The sequence below is a fragment of the Zonotrichia leucophrys genome, chromosome 2, assembly GCF_028769735.1.
Source record: "Zonotrichia leucophrys gambelii isolate GWCS_2022_RI chromosome 2, RI_Zleu_2.0, whole genome shotgun sequence".
NCBI classification, from domain to species: domain Eukaryota; kingdom Metazoa; phylum Chordata; class Aves; order Passeriformes; family Passerellidae; genus Zonotrichia; species Zonotrichia leucophrys.
Window position 1 is genome coordinate 130,225,385 of NC_088171.1, and position 21,551 is coordinate 130,246,935.

The 21,551-nt window shown below is 36.9% G+C and overlaps 1 protein-coding gene across 5 annotated transcripts in view; it reads right to left on the reverse strand.

Moving 5' to 3' along the window:
- Window positions 1–21,551, reverse strand: part of VPS13B (vacuolar protein sorting 13 homolog B) — a 433,030-nt gene that overhangs the window by 290,665 nt on the left and 120,814 nt on the right. For all 5 annotated transcript variants that reach the window (XM_064706432.1, XM_064706433.1, XM_064706436.1 and 2 more), the window contains exons 18-19: window positions 4,483–4,617; window positions 3,467–3,640 (exon numbers count right to left, since the gene is read on the reverse strand). In XM_064706432.1, coding sequence (XP_064562502.1) covers window positions 3,467–3,640; window positions 4,483–4,617 — 309 coding nt within the window. The remainder of the gene's footprint in view (window positions 1–3,466; window positions 3,641–4,482; window positions 4,618–21,551) is intronic.

The following is a 21,551-nucleotide window of genomic DNA, read 5'->3' on the forward strand; positions in this document are numbered from 1 at the left end:
ACATATGAGCACGACATTAATACAAGCACTTTTGTTTACTCCCTTATTTCACTGCTGCATTATTGCCTATTCAAGCCGATCTCAGAGAAAACTTCATTAATTGTATTTTTTATTTTTTTTCCTTTTGATTTATTTGTAATAAAGCTGTCCATACACTGGCTGTGCACGCACTCCCAATTATTCAATATGGCAAACCAAATAGAGCTTAATCAGCTCACCTCATCTATTCAACAGCTGTTCATAATTAACCACTAACACCAGCACTCATTTTGAAATCTCCCTCTTCTCTCAAAGGCCAGGTGAAACAAACAAGGTCTGCAGCTTGCTCCCAGGGTTAATAAAGCCAGGGTTATTTCAGAGAAAGAGTAAGAAGACCTTCCCAAGCCCCGGGGTAATGGAATAATCTCCTCTCTTGTACTTATTTATATGCTGCAGTTTAAAGAGTGAGAAGCATATTCACTGATTTTTACAACCATGCATAGAGATACCTGGGGCAGTTTTCATACAACCAAAGTATCCAAAATTAAAATTACAGCATAAGGACTAAACAAAATCATATTTATGTTCTTTGTCCCTAAAAACTTCCTTTGCCATAGGTGGATCAGTTTTCCACATGCTAATGACACTTCATGCATTAAACAGTAAAACACTCCTGACCAGTAATCATAAGTTTATGCACTTGCTTTATAATTGACGTACACTGTACATGCTACACAGCACATGGTCTAAATGCTGCCCTTTTTGAAAGCCCTTCAAAGAGCTTTTTCCTTGGAATGGTTGTACTCAATGCAGTATGGTACTGCTAGAACCAGATTCTTTTTTTCTCTTCCTCTCAACAGCACAAGTGAAATAGCAAAAAGGAAGATATCTTGTCAAATGCTCTATCCCTCAGATTGTAAATACATCCTGTAACTTTGCAGGGCCACACACAGACAAGCAGTAAAAGGAAGTTGCACAACCATCCTGATCACCCGGGATCATACGGTTCAAGTGATACAAGACAGCAGACACTTGCTGATGCAACAAGGAGAGGAGGAGGAACAGTGCCCTCCCTGTTCACCAGGTAAATATGCCCTGATTTATTCAAGTATGTCATGCCATTTGCACAACCTCCTCCTTAGCATTTTATATCCAAACGACTGCTTTAATTTTTGATCAAGCTGTTTTTCATTCAATTTAATGAATTAATTATTCCAAATTCCTACTACAGAACACTCTATGCAACATTATCAGGAAAAATTTCACAAACAACTGCACAATCACCTCCAGTAATACAGCTTAAAAAAACCTTTTACTCTCAAGGGATGAGTTTTTTTCTGTGAAATTATCCAGTATAGCTTTTTTAACTCCCAGAAGTGACTGCAACTGATGGCAAATGCATTTTTATGCTCTCAAAGCACTTCATGTTTTCCCTACATATAATTTTCACAGTAATAATGAAAATGATAGCCATATCTCCTGTATTAAAATTGCCCCAGTTTCTTCAGTATGTATTCGAAAGCAAACGCTTTTGCTTTGGTGATTCTTTGTACAGAACCTGAGACAAATGAAACATTAATTACTCCTGGTTTAATTTATGTTAAAAAAAAAATAAGTAATTTGCAGTATGCCATTCTTCCTGTTGAATGAGACTGAAGCTTGAGCAAATCAGTCAGATTTTTCCTCTCATTTGTCACTCCTTGCAGGTGCCACCCGACAGGAGCAGAGCTAGAGCAGGTTAGTGACAGCCATTGTGTACACAGAATCAATACAACTTCCCTGAGATGCTGAAGGAGCAGGTGAAGTGTCCAGAACATTTTCAACTCTAAAACCTTCACATTTTTAATGCATGTCCATTCATCTAAAAAACAGGTACCACAGACAACTGTCTATTGCAAAAAAATGTTTTGTATCTCAAAATCCTTGAATGTGAGCCTGGTCAGCACTTAATTTGTCAGTGCCTTAATTCTCATTAAGCACCTCCTGTCACAACCCATCAAGGACTCCCACCCACCGAAGGGGAACAGCTGTAACACTGATGAGCAAAAATGTATGTGATCCTTATGACCTGTAACAAAGCAGAAAGTGTACAGTATATGTATCCACAGAGCCTTTAAATTATAATTCATAGACTAAGACAAAAATTTGAAAATTAAACAAAAAATCCCCAAAAAAGGCAAGAAATGCAACAATTAGTCATAGTAATAACTACTGGTGTTATGAACGTTTAAAAGGTATTTAAGTGAATCAACAGGTGCCACAGATTTTAGCTTCATCTGACTAATTCAGATATTATTGAATCCTGAACTGCTTTTTGGCAATGCTTTAGGAGCAGGACCTGAAGATAATTGTTGTAATAACACTGCTGTAAACATTTCCAACATGATGCTATCCAAAAAACACAGAAGTACAATTACTGAAAAAATAACCTAACAACTGCTGGAGTGCACAGTGCTTACAAATATTTACTCTGTCTAAGTATCAAATTCTGCTCACATATGCACATAAAAATTGCAATGACAGTAATAAATTCACTGTTACTTTTCAGACTAGTGACATTCAAGAATCATTTCACAGGGAAAAATATAGGAAAAAACACACTTGAAGTGTTCAAGTTCCTTCTGTGATTCATAATATTGGGATCAGGTAATTCTTTTACTTTCCTTAACCCAGATACTTTTTTGGATTGTTTTTCCCCACTTTTGATTCCATGCCTAGCATGGCCATAGAATAAGCTTTGAAAAACATGAAAACATGGTTTTTAAGAAGCACCACACTGACAGCAAAACCCAGTTCCATGTGTATTTCACAAACTACGTGAGTTACTTTAAACTCAACATATTTAAAAACTTTCAGTGTTGCTTAAAACAGACCAATGTTTTGTTTAAAGACCACAGAAACCATAAGAATGTCAGGTAAAAGTATTTATGCCCACAAAGTCAACAACACCCTTAAATTTAGCCACACAACTCTCACAAATTATTAACTTCTGATTTAAGGCCACCACAACATCAAATTTGATGAGGTCGGACGTGTGCCCTGCAGTATTTTTTAGATTATTTTTTATTGTTAGCAAATTTTATGATAAACAAATTCTTAATAATAAATTTATATGAACCATTTAGAATCCAGTATGTCAACTTCTGTATAAAAAAGCCAACCCAGTACCAGGAAGAGAGAATGGAACTAATATTTTCAACATGGATCCTGCCTCTCCTCCCTCCCCCTCCTGAAGTTTACAAAACCTTCATATAATTATTTTAAAAGGCAACCAAAGTTAATGAAGCACTCCTTATTGAAGAAGACATAAATCAAAATGCAGATTTCAGTTCTTTTGTCTCACGGTGAGCTGAAGTTACAATGTGTGCAGAGTATTTAGAAGATACTTTGACATTTGGCACATTTGATATCAAACCCCTCTTTTGCAAATCACATTGGATAGGAAAAATGTAATGTGATACCAGTTTAACAAGAGTTTTGTACTTACCAGAATTATGGCAGTAGTCCATATACTGTGGAATTTGGATTGTAAAGGCTACCAAATCTGGAGCTAAGAGAGATTCTGGCTTTCTACTCTCATTGAGCCATTTACTGCTGTGTAAGTCTCTGGTGTCAGAAGGGCCTTGAATCAAAGGAATCAGCTTCTCTTTTCCACCATCACCTAAGATAAAAATTAGATTCCTTACTGCTTTTAGTGTAACAAGATAAATTTTCAAGACTAACATTTACTAGTCCAAAGAGAACATCTATTAATTTACGTTGTGAATACAGAATTAAAAGAGCAAATAGAAAGAGCAGCATCACGTAAACTATTTGGCAATCTACTTAATGTTCATCTTATAAATGCCTTGACTTCTAGGAGGATTTCAAATAAAGTAATTAATTATCTTCAAAACAGCATTTTATACTGTTTTATAAATTACTTTATAAAATTTATAAAATAAGCTACTTAAACATCACCATGAACTCAATTTAAAGACACTCAATTTTTAATGCTCTTGATCTTAGCTGCTTTTTATCCATAAAGACATCATACACATTGATAAGTTCCCACATGCTCCTCAGGAAAAACTGTATTAAAGAAGTCAAAAAAAAAAAAAATCACAGAGTCCTCAAAAACTTTACAAGCAAAATACATACCTATAGCATTAATAAAAAATGAGGCACTAAACAGTCAGGAAAATACACCAAAATAATGCTAAGGATAAAGGTAGGTGAAAATAATCTGTATTTTTCCTATTTCTTGAATACTTCCTGATTAGTATTTGTCTCAGTAGAAAAAAAAAAATTCTTATTCAGTGTAAAATTTGACTATACTAGGCAAGACTGGATCATCACAACATACTTAATAATAACAACAAACCCCCAAAACAGAACACAAAAACCCCTCTCTGATTCATAGGAACAATGAGTAAATTCTTGTTTCAGTAACTCCCCTTGTAAAAAGCAAGGCCAATTCTCCTATACAGGCAATAAAGTTTTACATGGTCCAGCTGCACATACCTGGGGCTTTGGCACAAATTTTTATTGATCCCACGGTCCCAGAGGCACATTTGACCAATGATGTGCCGCAGTACTTCAATTCAACATTCTGGATTGAGCCCTCAAGAGTTGGCAGGGGATTCTTAGATTTCACACCTAATAAAAGAAAACTGCAAATGTACTAGCCTGTTGAATTTAAATATTTTTATATTCCTTCACCAAGGCATTTAAACTTAATTATATTTTAATTATCTACCTTAGATGTTCTCACAGCATTTTTGTTGTGATTCACAGGTTTTAAATGAAAGTGAAAGAATGCTGCATATGGATTTTTTAATACAGTTATGCACGAAATATATATAGATACAGTGAGGAAAACACACAAGACCATTTAGAAATTGAAATAACAAATATGCATATATACACATAGATACTTTCATTTTCACTTTGTAAGTGCCACGTCAGCTATTCTCCTTCACGTTTTTATTACGACCATTTAATTTCAGGATCTTAAAATGACTAAGTGTTCTCAGCTTTTATTTAGACATCAACATTTTACTCAGTAGCTATGTAAAGCATTAGATCCATGCAGCTGAGCAGTACAGAAGGCCAATGGCACACTTGCCATTTTTCAGCGGAAACTGGAGTTCAAACCTTGCCTTGGGTCACAAGTGGAAATAAGTTTGGTGGTCTTTCCCCAGCCCCCATTTGTGAGCACCAGAGAACTCCTGCACCACTTGGAAGAAGTCAGTGCTATTGGCAGTCACTTCTGCAGAGCTGCCCAGAACTGAGGCAGAAGCAGCAGGGGATTGTACAAGCCAGGACTGAGATTTGTTGGCAGAGCTTGAGGGCAGCCCCCCAAAACAGCCCCAGAGCATAGGTGGAGGAAGCCAGCCCTCCAAATCTGTACAGCACTGCCTATCAGAAAAAAAACACATAAATTCACTTGCAAATTAGAAATAAATAGTTTCAACACCTGTAAGAAGTATGAAAGGAAAAACTAACAGAAGTTGCCTTTTTTATGGTTTCTTTTTCCCTTCGTGCAGAAGTAACTTGGAATTTGTCAGTTAAAATTGGCAAGCAACTTGTTAATTATGCAAACATTAGTATAATTATGGAACCATTTCCTCATGTACGTAACATAGAATTTGTTCCAAAATCCATAATTATGCAAAGAAAGTATTGTGGAATATCAGGTAAAAAAGCTTTTTATACATATTTCAAGATTACTAAACACATTAAAGAAGTGTAATCATCTACAGAATTAATTATTTAGGTTTTTTGCAAAATCTGTCCAAGACTTAACTCAAAGAACAACCTTTAATATCTATTAACTAGTAAGGAAAAGAATCCTAAAGAAAGTATAGGGAACAGAAGATTTCAGATTAAACTTGGTAATTATGCTTAGTTCACTGTGCTTATTCCAGTTCCTACAGATCGAAAAATATTTTGTGGTGCATACAAAATCATTTAGCAAGCAGTCTTGACAGATATCCAAGTTTTTTTCTGGTAAAACATTAAAATAACTTTTGAATAAAAAGTACTTTCCAAGACAGAAAGAAGGAAGAAACACATGAAGGGACACACAGAACATGATAAAGCAGACTGCCATCTGAAAGTAGGTTCCACACTCAAGGTATTATATGTTATCAAAATTTACCCTGTTTTCTGTCTTTGGGCTATGTCCAGACTTTTCCTAATTTGTGCCTCAGGAAGGCTTCAGGCTCAAAGAACACTCACTGAAACTAATTTGTGTGCCTTCCTTACAACACCCCATCAGTTCTCAGTCTGAAAGACCAACTACCAGTTTGTCTTGTGAACAGACCCTCACTCCCATTTCTGTCCAGGGTAAGCCTCTTTTAAAGCTGAAAATCCCCTTTGATCTAAGGCATGGTATCTGACATAATACATGAATTTATCAAAAGAAACTAGGATATCTGTACGCATTTCTGCCTCCTCATAGTTCCTAGAAATTTGTGCAAAATAGAGGCCATTACATTCATATAAATAAAAAAAAGGGAGGGGGGAGGGGGGATATACATCTTCTGCCAATTCTAAAACAAAGATTATTCAACAGTTTGTAGCAGCCAATATTACAGTTAAAGCAAACCAAACTGAGGTCACAATTTGATCCCCATCTTTTAAGCCCTCTTAAAACTGGGAGTTTCTTGCTGTTTTCATTTTTCAGCAATTATTTTAAGAATCAAAATTAAAGGTGTGATGTGCAATACATTTCTCTCACTTCACTATGGAAGATGAAGTACTTTTAAAAGTAAATAATTTCTACAATGGAGTTCACTTTTAGATGCATTACCCTGGACAACTTCTTTGCATTGATACTAAAACTGTCCATGTCCAAAATTATTTACATGCATAATTTAAATTTGATTTTAGTATCCTATCTGAGACAAAGGAACCAAGTTAAGTGTGGTTATGATCACTCTTTGTTTCTCTTTACTCCTAGTCCCTCACCAAGTAACTTCTGGACTTCCTGAATTTCAGCAAGATATGACATCATTATCCAAGACATTTATTTTCTACAACCTTCTATTTCCCCTCTTCAACTGACCAATTATCAAATTTATGACAGTCAGCAAAGCATTGCTCAAATGAGCCAAGGAACTGCTTTTCACCCAGCCAGCAGTTAAGGACCATGATGGGAAGCCAGGAAAGCCTCATAGCTTGGCCTTAAAGAAACCCACAAACCTTTAATACATGCTCATAGAATTAACCATCATATTTTAACGCATATGAAGAAGTCACTGGTAGCAGTAATAAGGCTTTTTGGGGTTTTTTTCTGTTACAGGATTAGGGTAAACACTTTGTCCATTGTTTTCAACTATTTGACAGAAAATAGGGAAGAACTGGGAAAACACAGAGTATTTCATGCCTTCCTTTTCTATGTTGCTTTCATGTCAAATGCCAACCTGCTTTCAGCTTCAACACCTGATAACTACAGCACAGCAAAGTAACCAAGGAGAAGTTGCCAGAAAAAAATTCCAGTTCTGGACTGATGGATACTCAAAAACCCTATTTAAAATTACTGAAATCCTATACAGAGAACACAGTAAGAAACTTAGAATGTCTAATTAGAATTTCATCACAAAGACAAAAATCACCTAAACTTAAAGTGATTGCCCTGGCCAAGTCACAAATCCTTGTCAAGGCACAGAAAGTTTAGAGACTTTTAGTGAACCATTTCTAATGAACTGGTTTAAAATAGGAGGCCATTTTCTTCAGTCTGAAAATTTTTGGAAATTATGAGCCATCTCTCATAAACTTGTCAAACTGGCAAGCAGCTCTACAGAGAAGAAAGAAGCCTTGTTTCCTTCATATGCCTCTATTTGTAGATTGCATCCCTGTAACTTTAGTTCCTCCTGAATAGCCTCCCTTATTTCTTTCATCGTGGTACCATTGAAAAATTGAAGTCTCAGCAGTTGTTCACAGAACTAAAATATTCCTTAAACACCTATTTCAGCAAACAAATGTTTGAGCAAGCAAAGACTAGAGCTTCCTTCCCTCCCCTAAATGTTTATGAACTTTTCTTAAGGTAGTTGGGATTAATCTTAAGGGATTGATTAAGTATGAAAATTTTCAAACTTCTAGATTAGAAATGCTCCATGCCTCCACGTACTAACTGAAATTTTGCATGGAGACAAACAGACCACAACATTTTAATTAAGACATTGAGCATGAATTTGAACAGACACTAGGAAAACCACATCTAACATTGCCAACAGCAAACATTATGCAAATTCAACATCCTGCAAATGAAGTAGGAGAAAGGCTTATTTCCAAGGTGCTAGACAAGAGAGTAGAACTTGCACTGTACTCATTCTTCTGGAATCTCACTTGCAAAAGTACCACTCAGATTTACTTGACAATGCCCAGTGGAGTCAAATTAGGGCAACATGTTTTTTCTTAGTACAAATCACTTCTTTTTCAGTTAATTTATTATTTTCACCAGGAACAGGGGAATCGAAGACTTTATGAAGGAAGAGATCCATATGCCAGTCATCATCAAATGTAATTTATGGCTCCTTTCAGATAAATTTTCTAGATGTCTGGAGTTTTTTTCCTGCAAACATTGCCCATTGCAGAATGATTTGCAGTAAGAATCCAGTGTTTCCTTCCCAATATGTAGCCTTGTGTACACTCAGTGATCAAGTATAGCCTACTTCACTTGATTCAGACACATGGAATACCTCATATCACCAAAGGCTTAAAATCTGTTCTTTCCATATGGTAGAACCCAAAAATAGGCAGAAAGGTTTTCTAACTTAAAATCTACTACACCTTGACAATTTGCACCTTGCACACACTAACTCACTTTAATTATAACTCCAAGCCTGAAGAGCTGCTGTGATCCAGATACATATACAGAAATATTGCGCTGTCAAGAAAGGTTTTCCCACACTTTGAAACAGGTATTCACATCCTCCCTCCAACATTCCAGATACAGCTTTGGTCTGTTCCATGTACATAATCCAACCACACAGCTTGCCCCAAGTTCCTGCATTCAGTGTCATTCCACATGCACGCAGGGAGAAACTAACAGCTAAAGGCAGATCACAACTATGTCTTTAAAGATCAGCTCAGGATTTCTTTTAGCAAGCCTAGAAACCTAAGCACTTATTTAATTTAAGGCCTGTTTAAAAACATCACCTAATTAGTGATTTTACCAACAAATATCTTTTACTAATCCATTTGTGATAAGGGGAATTTGCAACGATTACTAGCAAACCAAGACACAAAATCTAAACTGATCAATAACAAACACAGAAAACCAGAAAAGAGGAATGTTACTGATTCTAAGGACAACAGACAGAACTGCGTGCCAACAAATCCCTGAAATACAATAATTATTTAGAAAGCTCATAAAAGAACTGCAAAATATGAAATAGGAAATGAATAAGGCATGACAAACTTCTAGAAGCAACTCCACATGAATTGTGCCCACATTTAGTCTGTGGCCTCCGAAGGAAAAATCTCAATATTTAAAGTATTAAATACCAATAAACTATGGTTTGGAAACATGATATAGTAAAAGACTGTCACATACTTGTCAAAATAATTTCAAACAGTAAAAAGATCAATCCATGAATAAAAGTAAGGAGCTATTAACTAAATGAAAGAACATTGAAGCATAAGTCTTACTGGAATCATGACAAAAAAATGTCAAATTATTTTCACAGAAACATATATTTAGGTTTTACATGACTAACACAGAAAAGCTAGTAAACAAATTGAAGCATAAGAGAAACCTCATTTCTTTCCTAAGAGATGTTAATCTGCATTCAGTCTCTGCTTAGGCAGTTCTCAGTGAGAATTTCTGGAGTCTGTAACGGGCTTGGATACAGAGATGGCGCTTCTGAGGAACTCCAAGCTAAAACCAAACTTAATTCCTTCCTCCTTTCAGAAAGAACATAATAGAAGCCACAAAGACCAGCTCTAACTGGCACCAGTCCTACTTCTCACGTTCAAAGCATTGGGAGAGCATAAAGCTTTCACATTCTTATTTGCAATAAAACAGCAGCAACATAGGAACTTCAATATCTCTTTCAATCATTCTGCTTCCTCACACACATCACCTGAAATCACTGGGGTCTTGTGTTTAAGGTTTTCTCCTCCACCTCCCACACTCTCCCACTTTCTTTTTTTTAACTGGAAAAACAGAGGAAAAGAGAGGTTTTCCTAAAACATAGAAGCTGGGGTATAGGTATTTTCTGCGGTTTTTCCGTAGTAAAATTGAATCTTTGCAACAAAGTACCTCAAGGATCTTCACTGTGCTCACAATTGCATGTTTTAAATCTGTCAACATAATCTATAGACCATATTTTGCAACCCTAATGCACATACTCACATGCTATTATTTTATTACTTCTTCAAAAAAGTCATTCAGGCAGCTTATTTTAAGGTAAAATTATTTGGGTGTTTTTTCTAACTCGACTTGATTTAATATCACAGTTTCTATTCTGATAATCATAGTAATTTATTTTCATTTAACTGTCTCAACCAGTTCTTAGTCTACATTTCACTATTCTAAGAAATTATTGTTTCATCCCCACCCACTCCCAAGACATAAAAGGGCACCAACAACAGGATTATGGTAGGCCTGTCATGCCTTTAACATTTTGTGAACTGGACAGATTTTCTACTGACTTGAGCTTCTGGGCCAGAGCTTCACACAAAAGAGAATCCTGTCCTAAAAATAGCTCTGAATTTATTTTCTTTTCAACATGGTACTAAAAGAAATGTGAGTGCATGAAAGGGTGAAATTAAGTGACAGACTGAAATACTCCCTAAAAAAGGTCAAGCTGCTTTGTTCTTGGACAACAATGATAAAATGTTTATCGGTGTAGGTATGTATCATTCTCTTCATCAGAATATAAACTGCAAGAAGCACATGTTAAAATATCTCCAACTAATCACTTAAATCCTTAAACTGCCTTTAAACTAGCTAAGGTTTCTCCATTGCCTAAATACTAAACAAGATGCAGGATCATCATTATAAACAGAGATTTACATATTATTTCCCAGCTTGCTAAAGAATAGCAGCATTTCACCTACACGGAGAATAATTTTTAAAAGACAAAATCCTGTTGTTTACATTCCTGCTTCACTATGGTCTTCAAACAGGTCCCCATATGCCCTAACCCAAAAGCCTCTTGATTTTTCTAAAATCCTTCTTCAAATAAAGAGGTAAATAAGAAAACCGAAGCTCAAAAACTGAAAACTAGCATTGAAGAAAACATAGAACATTTGGAATAATATGGTTAGAGCATTCTAGGTAAGAAGAAGCTTTAAATATTCCTTATTGATGATCTGTTTTAAGTGATTATCCAGTAAGATAAAATGTGGTTTTAATTTGGAATGCTCATACGAGAACTAAACAGCTACCACTGAAATGCACAGAATCTCTGAATCATTTACATTGGAAAAGACCTTTAACATCATCAAGTCCAACTGATGATGTTAAACTTAACACTGCCAAGTTCACCAGAATAAGTAATCAGATGACCAAACACCCTCCTCCAGGTGCTTTTTACAGTGTAGCTGGAGGTGATGTTAGCGAAGATAAGGCTGAAAATTTCAACTATGCCTCCCTTCTAGTAATAGACACATTCCCTTATGGACCTACCATAACTCCCAGTGTGCTGTTTCCACCTGCAATGGTACCTAACACTGGAGCACAGCTGGACAACAATTTGCAAGCGTTGCACACTGACTGCTAAGTTTCACGTGTGATTAGTAGTATTTATTTAAACTACTACTACGCAGTATTTGCCAAGTTCTTTCAGGATAGAAAATGTGAATGTCACTAGTAGCAAACCCTCTGTGAGAGAAATCAGCCATGAAAACTGTCCTGGAGTTGGCAGAGGCACTGAGCTGGGCCTGAGCGCTGTGAGAGCAGGGGAACGAGGTGGGAGCAGCTCTACCTCAGCAGCTGTAGGGAAAAGCCAGGGCAGCTCAGAAAATGGTTTGTAGACCTGCAAACCAAGGTGGGGCTGTGGAGTGGCAAGCAGCTGACCCCTGGCATGCCACATGTCAGAAGAGGCCACGCCTGGGCAACGCAGACAATCACAAACCCCTCTGCCATAAGGAACCCTGACCACATCCCACACCATCACACTTCTGCTCCCTGGTGGACTGAGGATCCTGTTGATCTAAATAGCCAACACTTGGAAAAGGAATACCATTTTCCATTTTTAAACAGAGACAGGATTGTAAATAACTCTAAAATTTTGCTGTGAAAAGTGCAGTTTTGGGCAATTTATTAATATTAACCTCGTTGTTGCTAACATTTGGGCTATTTAGGCATCAGCAATTATAAGCAGACATAACTGAAGTCATTATTTTGGATTTGGCAATATGACACTGGTCAGAACACAGGATTAAAGAAGCTTTAGTGCTCCTCTTCCTGCTGTTGTAAACAAAGGTTAAAAAAGAAAAGGATTGATTTTCCTTTCTGCCCAATTCAACAGCTGCATTTCAGATATTCTGTATCATTTGAGACAACTGGTAGAAGCCAAAGCTGATACATTAAAATAAAAATAAAATTTAAGTTAATAAAATTAATATAAAATTAAGATTTTGTCTTCCAAGAAAATGCAAAAAAACCCTAATAAATAATTATTATTTATTGTAACTTTAGAAAAGCATGTCCCATCCATCCTCACACCTATGTGTTGTCAGCCGACAAATGCTAAAAGCGACATGGGTACATCTGTATGGGATACAGAAAAACAAGAACTTCAGAAACCTGCACAGCAAAGTATTTGAGGCAAGATTCTGAAAAAGATGAAGACAGACAGATAGATAAAGAGCTCACAATTCCCATCCTCAGTAAGACACCCTTTGGTTGGAAACCATGTGCTTGCAATTGGTTCATTCCATCTCCGTTGTACAAGACTTCTATCCATTTCAAATACAGTAGTTTTCCTGTATCTGAGGCTAATAATAGCTCATGCCAAATGTCAACATGTAAAATATATGAAAACACTTTCACTCACTAGTAAATGCTAACAGGATCTCAAAAATCTGAAATGTATTTTCTATCTAGTCTAGTTCAAATTCAATCCCGGACTATCTCAAAGGGCTTATCTTCAAACACATTAAGCAAAAAGTGCAATTTATCTTAGACTCTGGATTAAACTCTGCATTTTACAACTCTTCTTTTAGTAAAATGCTGGGTAGCAACTAAAGAGAAAGTTTCTAGGACAGCAAATTGTAGGATGAAAAAACAAATTCTCAGACAAATCAGAGCTCATCTCAGACCTTATCACCTTCTGTTGCACCTGTGGAGCTCTCTTCTCTAAGGTACATCTACTCAAATAAACTATTTGGCAACTATAAAACTAATAAATATTTCCTAGGAGTCTGCATGGCCTTCACCAGAATAGATTCTAACCTTGCAGTGCTATGTAACACACCTAATATACTAAAGACAAAAAGTGCCAGGTATCACCTGGACCTACACAGGATTGTGGGCTTCCCTGTAACACACATGACACCTGGTCACCTGTTTGCTGTCCAACACAATATCCAGTGGCTGAAATCTCTCACAGGCTCAGTTGGAGCTTATTGAATATAGGACAGCACAGTTATGGACCAGTAAAAAGGTAAACAAGAAGAGGATTCTAGAGGATGGACATAGTAATCCTTTAAGCAGTAAAGAAATTGCAAAGGTTCATAAAGATTCAAAAGAAGGTCAGAAGTGTTCAGTAACAGTATTATCAAAAATAAGGAACATCTAAAGTGTAATCATTAACAGTTAATTTCCTGAGTTGCTAGGCATGGGGGAGAAGCAAAAAAGAACGTTAACATCCCTCAGTTGGAAAGTGAAGAAAGCCCAGAGTCACACGATTAAAAGATGGACTACAGAGATTGCTGCTACAATCACCGACTGTAAATGAGTAGGAAATGACAGGAAAACAGTCATTCAGATAGGACGGATAAATAAAATATTACAGAAATTAAACAGAAAGATTAAAGTACAATAGATCAGTATTATCATGAGGAATCTTCCCATGAATCTCCTGCTCAGAAAGTATATGCTGCTTTAAATAAAAGGTCCAAGTTTACCCCTTTACAGGTTTTCCATGCACAAAGATGACAAAATTTCACTTTCATTAAAGATGATGGTTTTTTCTAACTGAAGAATCGTTCTTATTCACAATTTCTATACCACACTGCTTTTCTTTATACCAATGTACTCCTTCCAACAACCCAATATAGATTGTTTAGGATATCAACTTAAAAACACAATGCTCTAATTTTAACAAACAAGTTTGTATTTTCTTTTAAATAGTCTATGTAACTCCTGAGAACTTAAAGAAAACAATACATTTAGTGTCTGGAATGGCAGTTTCTTACACAAGGAGGATATTAACCTTTAATCCTTGAAATCATTAAAGAAATGTTTGTAGAAATATTTTTAGCCTCTTTATCTGGTCAAAGTACTGGAAGTTAAGTCGTGTCTGTACAAACCAATCATTTCACCAGCAGTTTTATACTTCTTTAAAGCCTCATATAAAAAGCACCTGCTTAAAGTGAGTAATGGAGTTTTATATTCATTGCACTTAGGAACAGCGTATGTAACCTATTCCGTTTTCCTCCCTTGTGGAATATATTTCAGCTTATATTGCACAGCACATTACCGATGTGTATAAAGACCCTCTGATCAGCAATTTGGACTGCAGACAGCAACCTGCATGAATACACTTTTTTCCCCTTCCTTAAATACAGTATCCACTTGATTCATCAACACAAATTAAAACCATCCTTTAAAGATGATGATCTCACCTTTACAGTGAATACATGAAGCCCATGCATGGAACACCATAGCAATGGCAGACTGCAATCTGCACCATTCACCCTGCACAATCAACAAGCAATGCACATGCTGTCAGCATTGCAAAGAAAGAACCTGGTATATAATCTTTCCTGGCCCAAGAATAGAAAATCTGCATTAGTGTGAATAATTTTTGAAATGTTAAAACATTGCTGTCTGTTATGATATAAAAAACAGAAGAAAATCCAAATGCAAGGAGTCTTGTAACACAGCACATATTAAAGATAATTTTATCTTGGAATTTGCATTTTGTCAGAAAACATGAAAAAGGGCACTTCCATGCTATAGCTTATTGAAGTACATGCTTGTGATACCTTCATAGTTGAGAAATTTAAAGAATTTTTTAATTTGGCCTCAGCATCAGGTTTCCCTGCAGAATTTGATGCTTGATTTCACTAATACTAAGAACTTGAAATAGTTGTACAACAGAAGTCTACAATTATGGCAATACTTATGCTGGATTCAAGTAGGTAATATAGGCATGATTGTAACAAAATGAACATATTTTAATTTTTTCATTAAGAAAACAACACTGGCTTTAGATGGGACCAAATAAGTTTTGTAAACACTTTTGCATGATTATCCATTGGATTCATTAAATTATTGTAATACATATTACACACAAAGTACATTGATTTCCATGTATTTCAAAGCAGAATTATTTATCCCCTATGCACAGAATCAAATCATCACAAAAGCAGATGCTACTTTACAGTAGACAGTTACTTTCTGCATCTTCTTCCACCCAAAATCTCTATCTGCTGGTAAGTTTTAAGTAACGTGGAAAATAAATTTGCCAGAACTTAAACTAGGCATAGAATTACCCATCAATATTACTGCACGTAAGTACTTACTGAACTAAACAGGAAGAAGGGCTATATTACATTAGCTTGATTAGTACCTCATGGAAGGCTGCAGAAGTTTTGAGGTCAAGGCAAGTTTACTGAGCCCATGAGAAGTGGAAGGAATAGATATTCTATAGTCATACATCTGAGGTAATTTCTGTGATTGGGCAATTGGATATTTTCGAATTTATTGTAATTAGGTTAGCACTACAATACACTTGTTTGCTACAAATTTCTTACACTGATATACTTGGTACAGTAAACCTTGGTAAATCTACCCAATATTAAAATATCTCAGAAAGAGAGGACTTCAAAGTTAAAATTAAATCCTGCTAAATCTTCACATTATCTTTGAATGATAACTAAATGAGATTTTGAAAAGAGGAAAAAAGTCAAATTTTAATACAGAGGAACAATACTACAAACTTACTGTTTTTACAATGCTGTTTCTTTTCCCAATTAGACTTTCTTTAGCATAACTAAAAATCTGTAAAAAATGTCCTTATAGGTATTATAACTAGCTTAGTTTATAAAAAGGAGTGCTATATGAATACCAGTTGCATGCTTTTCAACAGAAGGATGTAAACTTATTTAGCGATCTGTTTTCTCTTTCATCTTATCTCTAGTTTCTGTGTAGATTTATAATGCTCATTGTTTCCAATTTTAACAAATCACCTAATGGCAGAAAGGAAAATATGTTAACCTTGGAATTATTTGCAGTTGTAGAAATCCCTTTTGTCTGGCTCATGCAAGGCCTGCAATCTGTTTTAAACACAGATTGTCTGTCTTTTGTCTGACAGCCACCAAGCTGCACAAATTACTTTCTGCCTGTTCACCTGTTTGCAGCTGTGTCTGTAAGCTAAGGATTCTGTAGTTTGACTTGAGCAACCACTCCAGGATTGATGACATGTGCTGCTGATAAACTGAGCAATTTGAAGAAATTACTGGCTAAACTTATTGAAAGACATCTGTGCATGAGCTGAGAACTAGAAGCCTTCAGTTGTGTGTTTGCAACCTGCAGCGGCGGCAATCTGTTTGAAGTGATATCCTCCCATAACAGAGCTGGGCTTGCCACAAAATAACTGAACCATCTTTGCAACATATTTCTTCACCCAACAACAGAATTCTGCTCTTTTGGTCTTGAATACACCTCCTAAATAGAGGACATAACAACAATTAAGACTTCCTATACTCATCTAGCACAAGTAACATCTTTTGAAGTGTTTCCATTTTTCACCGAGATCTGGCATTCTGTGCTGTTTCCCAGCCCTGCCTGCTCACAGACTCATTCTCAGCAAATGCTGGTTTGAGCATCTCACAGGCACCCTTATTATATCAGCCAGGAGGACATGCCTAGGCAGTCTTTTGGGGGTACAGCTCAACTCTTCAGCTAACTCATAGTAATGCCTGAGGTTTGTGCTCTAAAATTCAGTCATCAAAAAAACTCTATTTCTAAACCATGTAAACTTGGATAATGTTTGAGCTTCTGGGGGATACTTGCAGATGTTCATTTTAAGCACAAGAAGTCCATGACAGCACTCTCAGGGTGAGCATGTGCATGCATATGCGTATACATATGAAATTCTTTTGCTTTGAAAAAGACCCCACCAGCCTGTTGAGCTGTGTGTGATGGCTAGCCAGTTCTAAGCTGTGCACTACATTTAGCAAAATACATTATAAGTCCTTTGGGACACATTCTATAGTGATATAATTCAATGATGCTCCCATTTCCTTTGTTCTTACACATGTAGCATAAATGCATTTCAAGTCTACACTGGGACAAAGCAGAATTCTGCACATCTCCAAGTGTTTTAGTAGCCCAGAATAAACAACAAATTAAAGACGTTACTAAAATTGCTTCACACAGTAATGTGAAAAAGATTAATTGAAGGAAAAGTGTGTTAAGCCTAAAAAAGTAGCTAAGTGCTTAGAGAACTTCCAGTAAGTAGTCAAAAGCACAAAAGCTGTCCACTTTCACATCTGCACATTAACCCTCTCCCCCTCCTATAAGCCTTCATTTTAGCCATTTAAAAAGGATTAAGCATGCAGTACTTAAGTACCCAAAGCAAACTATTAATTTCACCTTGTTGTCTTTACAACCACTTCATATCAAAAGCCAAGCTACTGACTAAAATCATCAAACTATCAGAACTCATGTCTGTGCTATGTTAGCTTCAGCAAATGAAATCAGTGCTTCCAATTTCATTTCTTTAGTACTCAGAAGCAAATGTTACCTTTAAATTTTTTTCACAAACAAGGTTTACTAACAATTATAACAATTTTCAAAATACATATTATATATGATGAAAAGTTATCACTGTGCTCAAGAACATTTGAAAACAGGAAAGCAAAGCTTTCAAGTTAAAGTAGCTATATAAATTGGGCTTTCACATTTCAGAACCCATAAACTGGATTCACCACAGAGCTGAAGTGACTTCCTGGAAAAAAGAATATATAGCATAGTGTGTGTGCATACAATAAATCAAGTCCTGATTATGTGCAGCTAAAAACTACACATCAGCAACAATAAAACCTTTAGAATACCATGCTACAGCAGATATCTAAGTAAATACAGCACGTTTTTATCTTTAGCATCTATGCATATTGTGCGTTTGAGCATTTTTAATGTCAGCTTTTATTTTAAAAGAGCTAAGTCGTGAGAACATTCTTATGTACCACTTCATAACTCTGACACCGAGTATGTATAAAAAGATTAGCCTTTATTTGGTATAAAATCAGTTGGCAGTTTTACATCTGTGCAATGCAACATAAATACCCCAGCTGGCATCTCAAGCTCACACACATATGGACTTCAAAACAGAAACTTCCTTATTTGCAGCACTGCCAGGGTAATTTTGTATACTCTGCATACTACAGCTATTTGTCAGGCCCCTGCAGGTGTGCACTGCACATAAACACACAGCTGTAGTCCAGCAAGCCAAGTGTTCCATCAAACACATAAAGGGAGACCTCAGCAGCTGGATTAGTCATCCCTGCAACAGGTCCAGAGAGAACAATATGGGTTAGTATTTTTGGAAAAGCATGGATGGTAAATTTATGATTATGCTGGCCTTACCAAATAACTGCTGGATTGTGTCATTTTTATGCAATGTCTACTTATTAAAGTTTTTGTTAGAATGGCTGGAACAGACCGAATATTTTTTAGTTTTTAATATAAACAATAAGGTAGTTTATGTATAAAATAGTTTATTGAGTGCAAAAATGTTAAAAGGTTTTCATGCTAGTGGTTGGTTTTTGACAGATGTTACAATTATTTGCATTGGCTTTAACAGACAAATCGCTGGAATCAATTATAGCTAGTATATCAAAGTTTCTTACTAGTTATATATTATGCTTTGTCACATTTACTATGGTCACATAGGATTTTTCTATTCCTTTTTTGCTTAGATCACAGGTGAATTCCTAAAAACACTTGATAAAGAGAAGTGCAGAATGAAAACTACTGTGATTAACTTGCTTATTTAAACTGATTTTAACAAACTTTAAAACACAACTAAAATTACTTTCTCTCAGTACTGTTTAGAAGACATCAGCATCCAGAGAATTTCATGGTGGTCATACAGATGTTAAAAATATTTTAATCAACCAGAAAAAGCGGTAAACTTAATTTTATGCAAGTTTCCTTTAAGAAACTTCATATGTCAGAATCAAGAATAAAAAGAATCAGTTAGAAAATGAGCACAATTTTCAAAGCCATTTGCCACCTATTTATTCAGAACAGTCACTGTATGGTATGTATTTCAGCATTTAAAAATTGCCTCAGAAAAGATGAGAAACTATGAAGGCTATCAGGACTAATCCTAGATTAATTTCATCCATTAAACCTTGAGTTCAAATATGCAGGCACCTGTGCTTGCTTCTCCTTGGGTGTTTGTTTGGAAACACAAAAATTTAGCAGGTCTCGCATACTGCTCTCTTTTCTGATGGTGACATGTTTACACACTCATAACAGCTCTTTCAAATTTCATGTGCTGAGGGGAAGACATGAATTCAGCACCTTGGTACAGCAGACATTGACTGGCACTGAGAACATAACCACGTTGTTTCTTGCACAGAGCAGGACTTCAGCAGCACCTGGGAACACTATGAGCAGGAATCCATTCCCAACTGCCCCGGCTTCATTAAGTTAATTGCATCATTTCCAGAAAGAAGAGAAGGGGCTTCCTAAAGGTCACTTTCCCAAACATGACCTAATGACATTTCAAGACCATGTATGTGTCATCCACCAGGAATATCACTACTGGGGGCTCAGAAATGTACATGAAGGTTATGTTAATATTATGGTAACATAAGATCTAATCATTATGATTACTGATACTTAACTAATAACAACATAGTCGTTTCCTCATGTGTGTAAAGGTAGCTGCTTATTTAAGCCAAACAGGTCATCGTAAATGCGGACTCAGATGAACGGTACTAAGAATGATCAGACTCAGTACTATAAGGCATATTCAGTATAAAAAGCCACTAAAACATGTCATAACAAAATCAAAAAGAAACACTTCAAAACAAAAAATTGTCATTTAGAATACAGAGGGTATAAATCAACACATACAGGTAACCAGGGCAACCACCAAACCACAGATGAAATGCAAAGAGTAGATTTATTTCATTTCCTCACTGAAAATGCTGGGTGAGAAAGACATGGGCTCTGTTAGGCTCAGCTCAACCCAGCAGACAGACACACAGCAGAACACAGGCTCTGTTAGGCTCAGCTCAGCCCAGGGGACAGACACACAGCAGAACACGGGCTCTGATAGGCTCAGCTCATCCCACAGGACAGACACACAGGGACATGGGCTCTGTTAGGCTCAGCTCATCCCACAGGACAGACACACAGCAGAACATGGGCTCTGTTAGGCTCAGCTCATCCCAGGGGACAGACACACAGGGACACGGGTTCTGTTAGGCTCAGCTCAGCCCAGGGGACAGACACACAGCAGAACACGGGCTCTGTTAGGCTCAGCTCATCCCAGCAGACAGACACACAGGGACATGGGCTCTGTTAGGCTCAGCTCATCCCACAGGACAGACACACAGCAGAACACGGGCTCTGTTAGGCTCAGCTCAGCCCAGGGGACAGACACACAGCAGAACACGGGCTCTGTTAGGCTCAGCTCATCCCACAGGACAGACACACAGCAGAACATGGGCTCTGATAGGCTCAGCTCATCCCAGCAGACAGACACACAGGGACATGGGCTCTGTTAGGCTCAGCTCATCCCAGCAGACAGACACACAGGGACACGGGCTCTGTTAGGCTCAGCTCATCCCAGCAGACAGACACACAGGGACACGGGCTCTGTTAGGCTCAGCTCATCCCACAGGACAGACACACAGCAGAACACGGGCTCTGTTAGGCTCAGCTCATCCCAGCAGACAGCAGGAGGGGCCACTTCCTGCCCCATTATACTAAAGGGCTTCATACATGTGTAGTTTTTCACAAGGCTGAGCTTTTGTGATCTCTGAGCTTTTGTTCTTGCACTCTGTGCCAGCAGGAGGCTCAGGCTTGTCTGTTAGTGTGTTATCTCTACACAGGAATTATACTTCTCACACCAGGCAGAGGACGAACAGCACTCAGCAGAAGAAATGGAGTTTTTCCAGCCTGGCATTCTCAGCATTCCCAGCAAAAAGGTCACTTGAGCAAATTTACTATCCTCCTTGTCATTCTTCCACTTATAACCCTTTTCTTCCAACACAGGGCAAATATAAAAGCAAAGTTAATCATTCCTAATCATGGAAATAACTTTCTGAATCAAACTAGAAAATCTTTAACTTCAGGGATACATATTTTGTACCCATCTTGGATCAACAGCCTACACAATAGACTCACAAAGCTTTAACAATGGAATTATTAATCTGGTAAACTG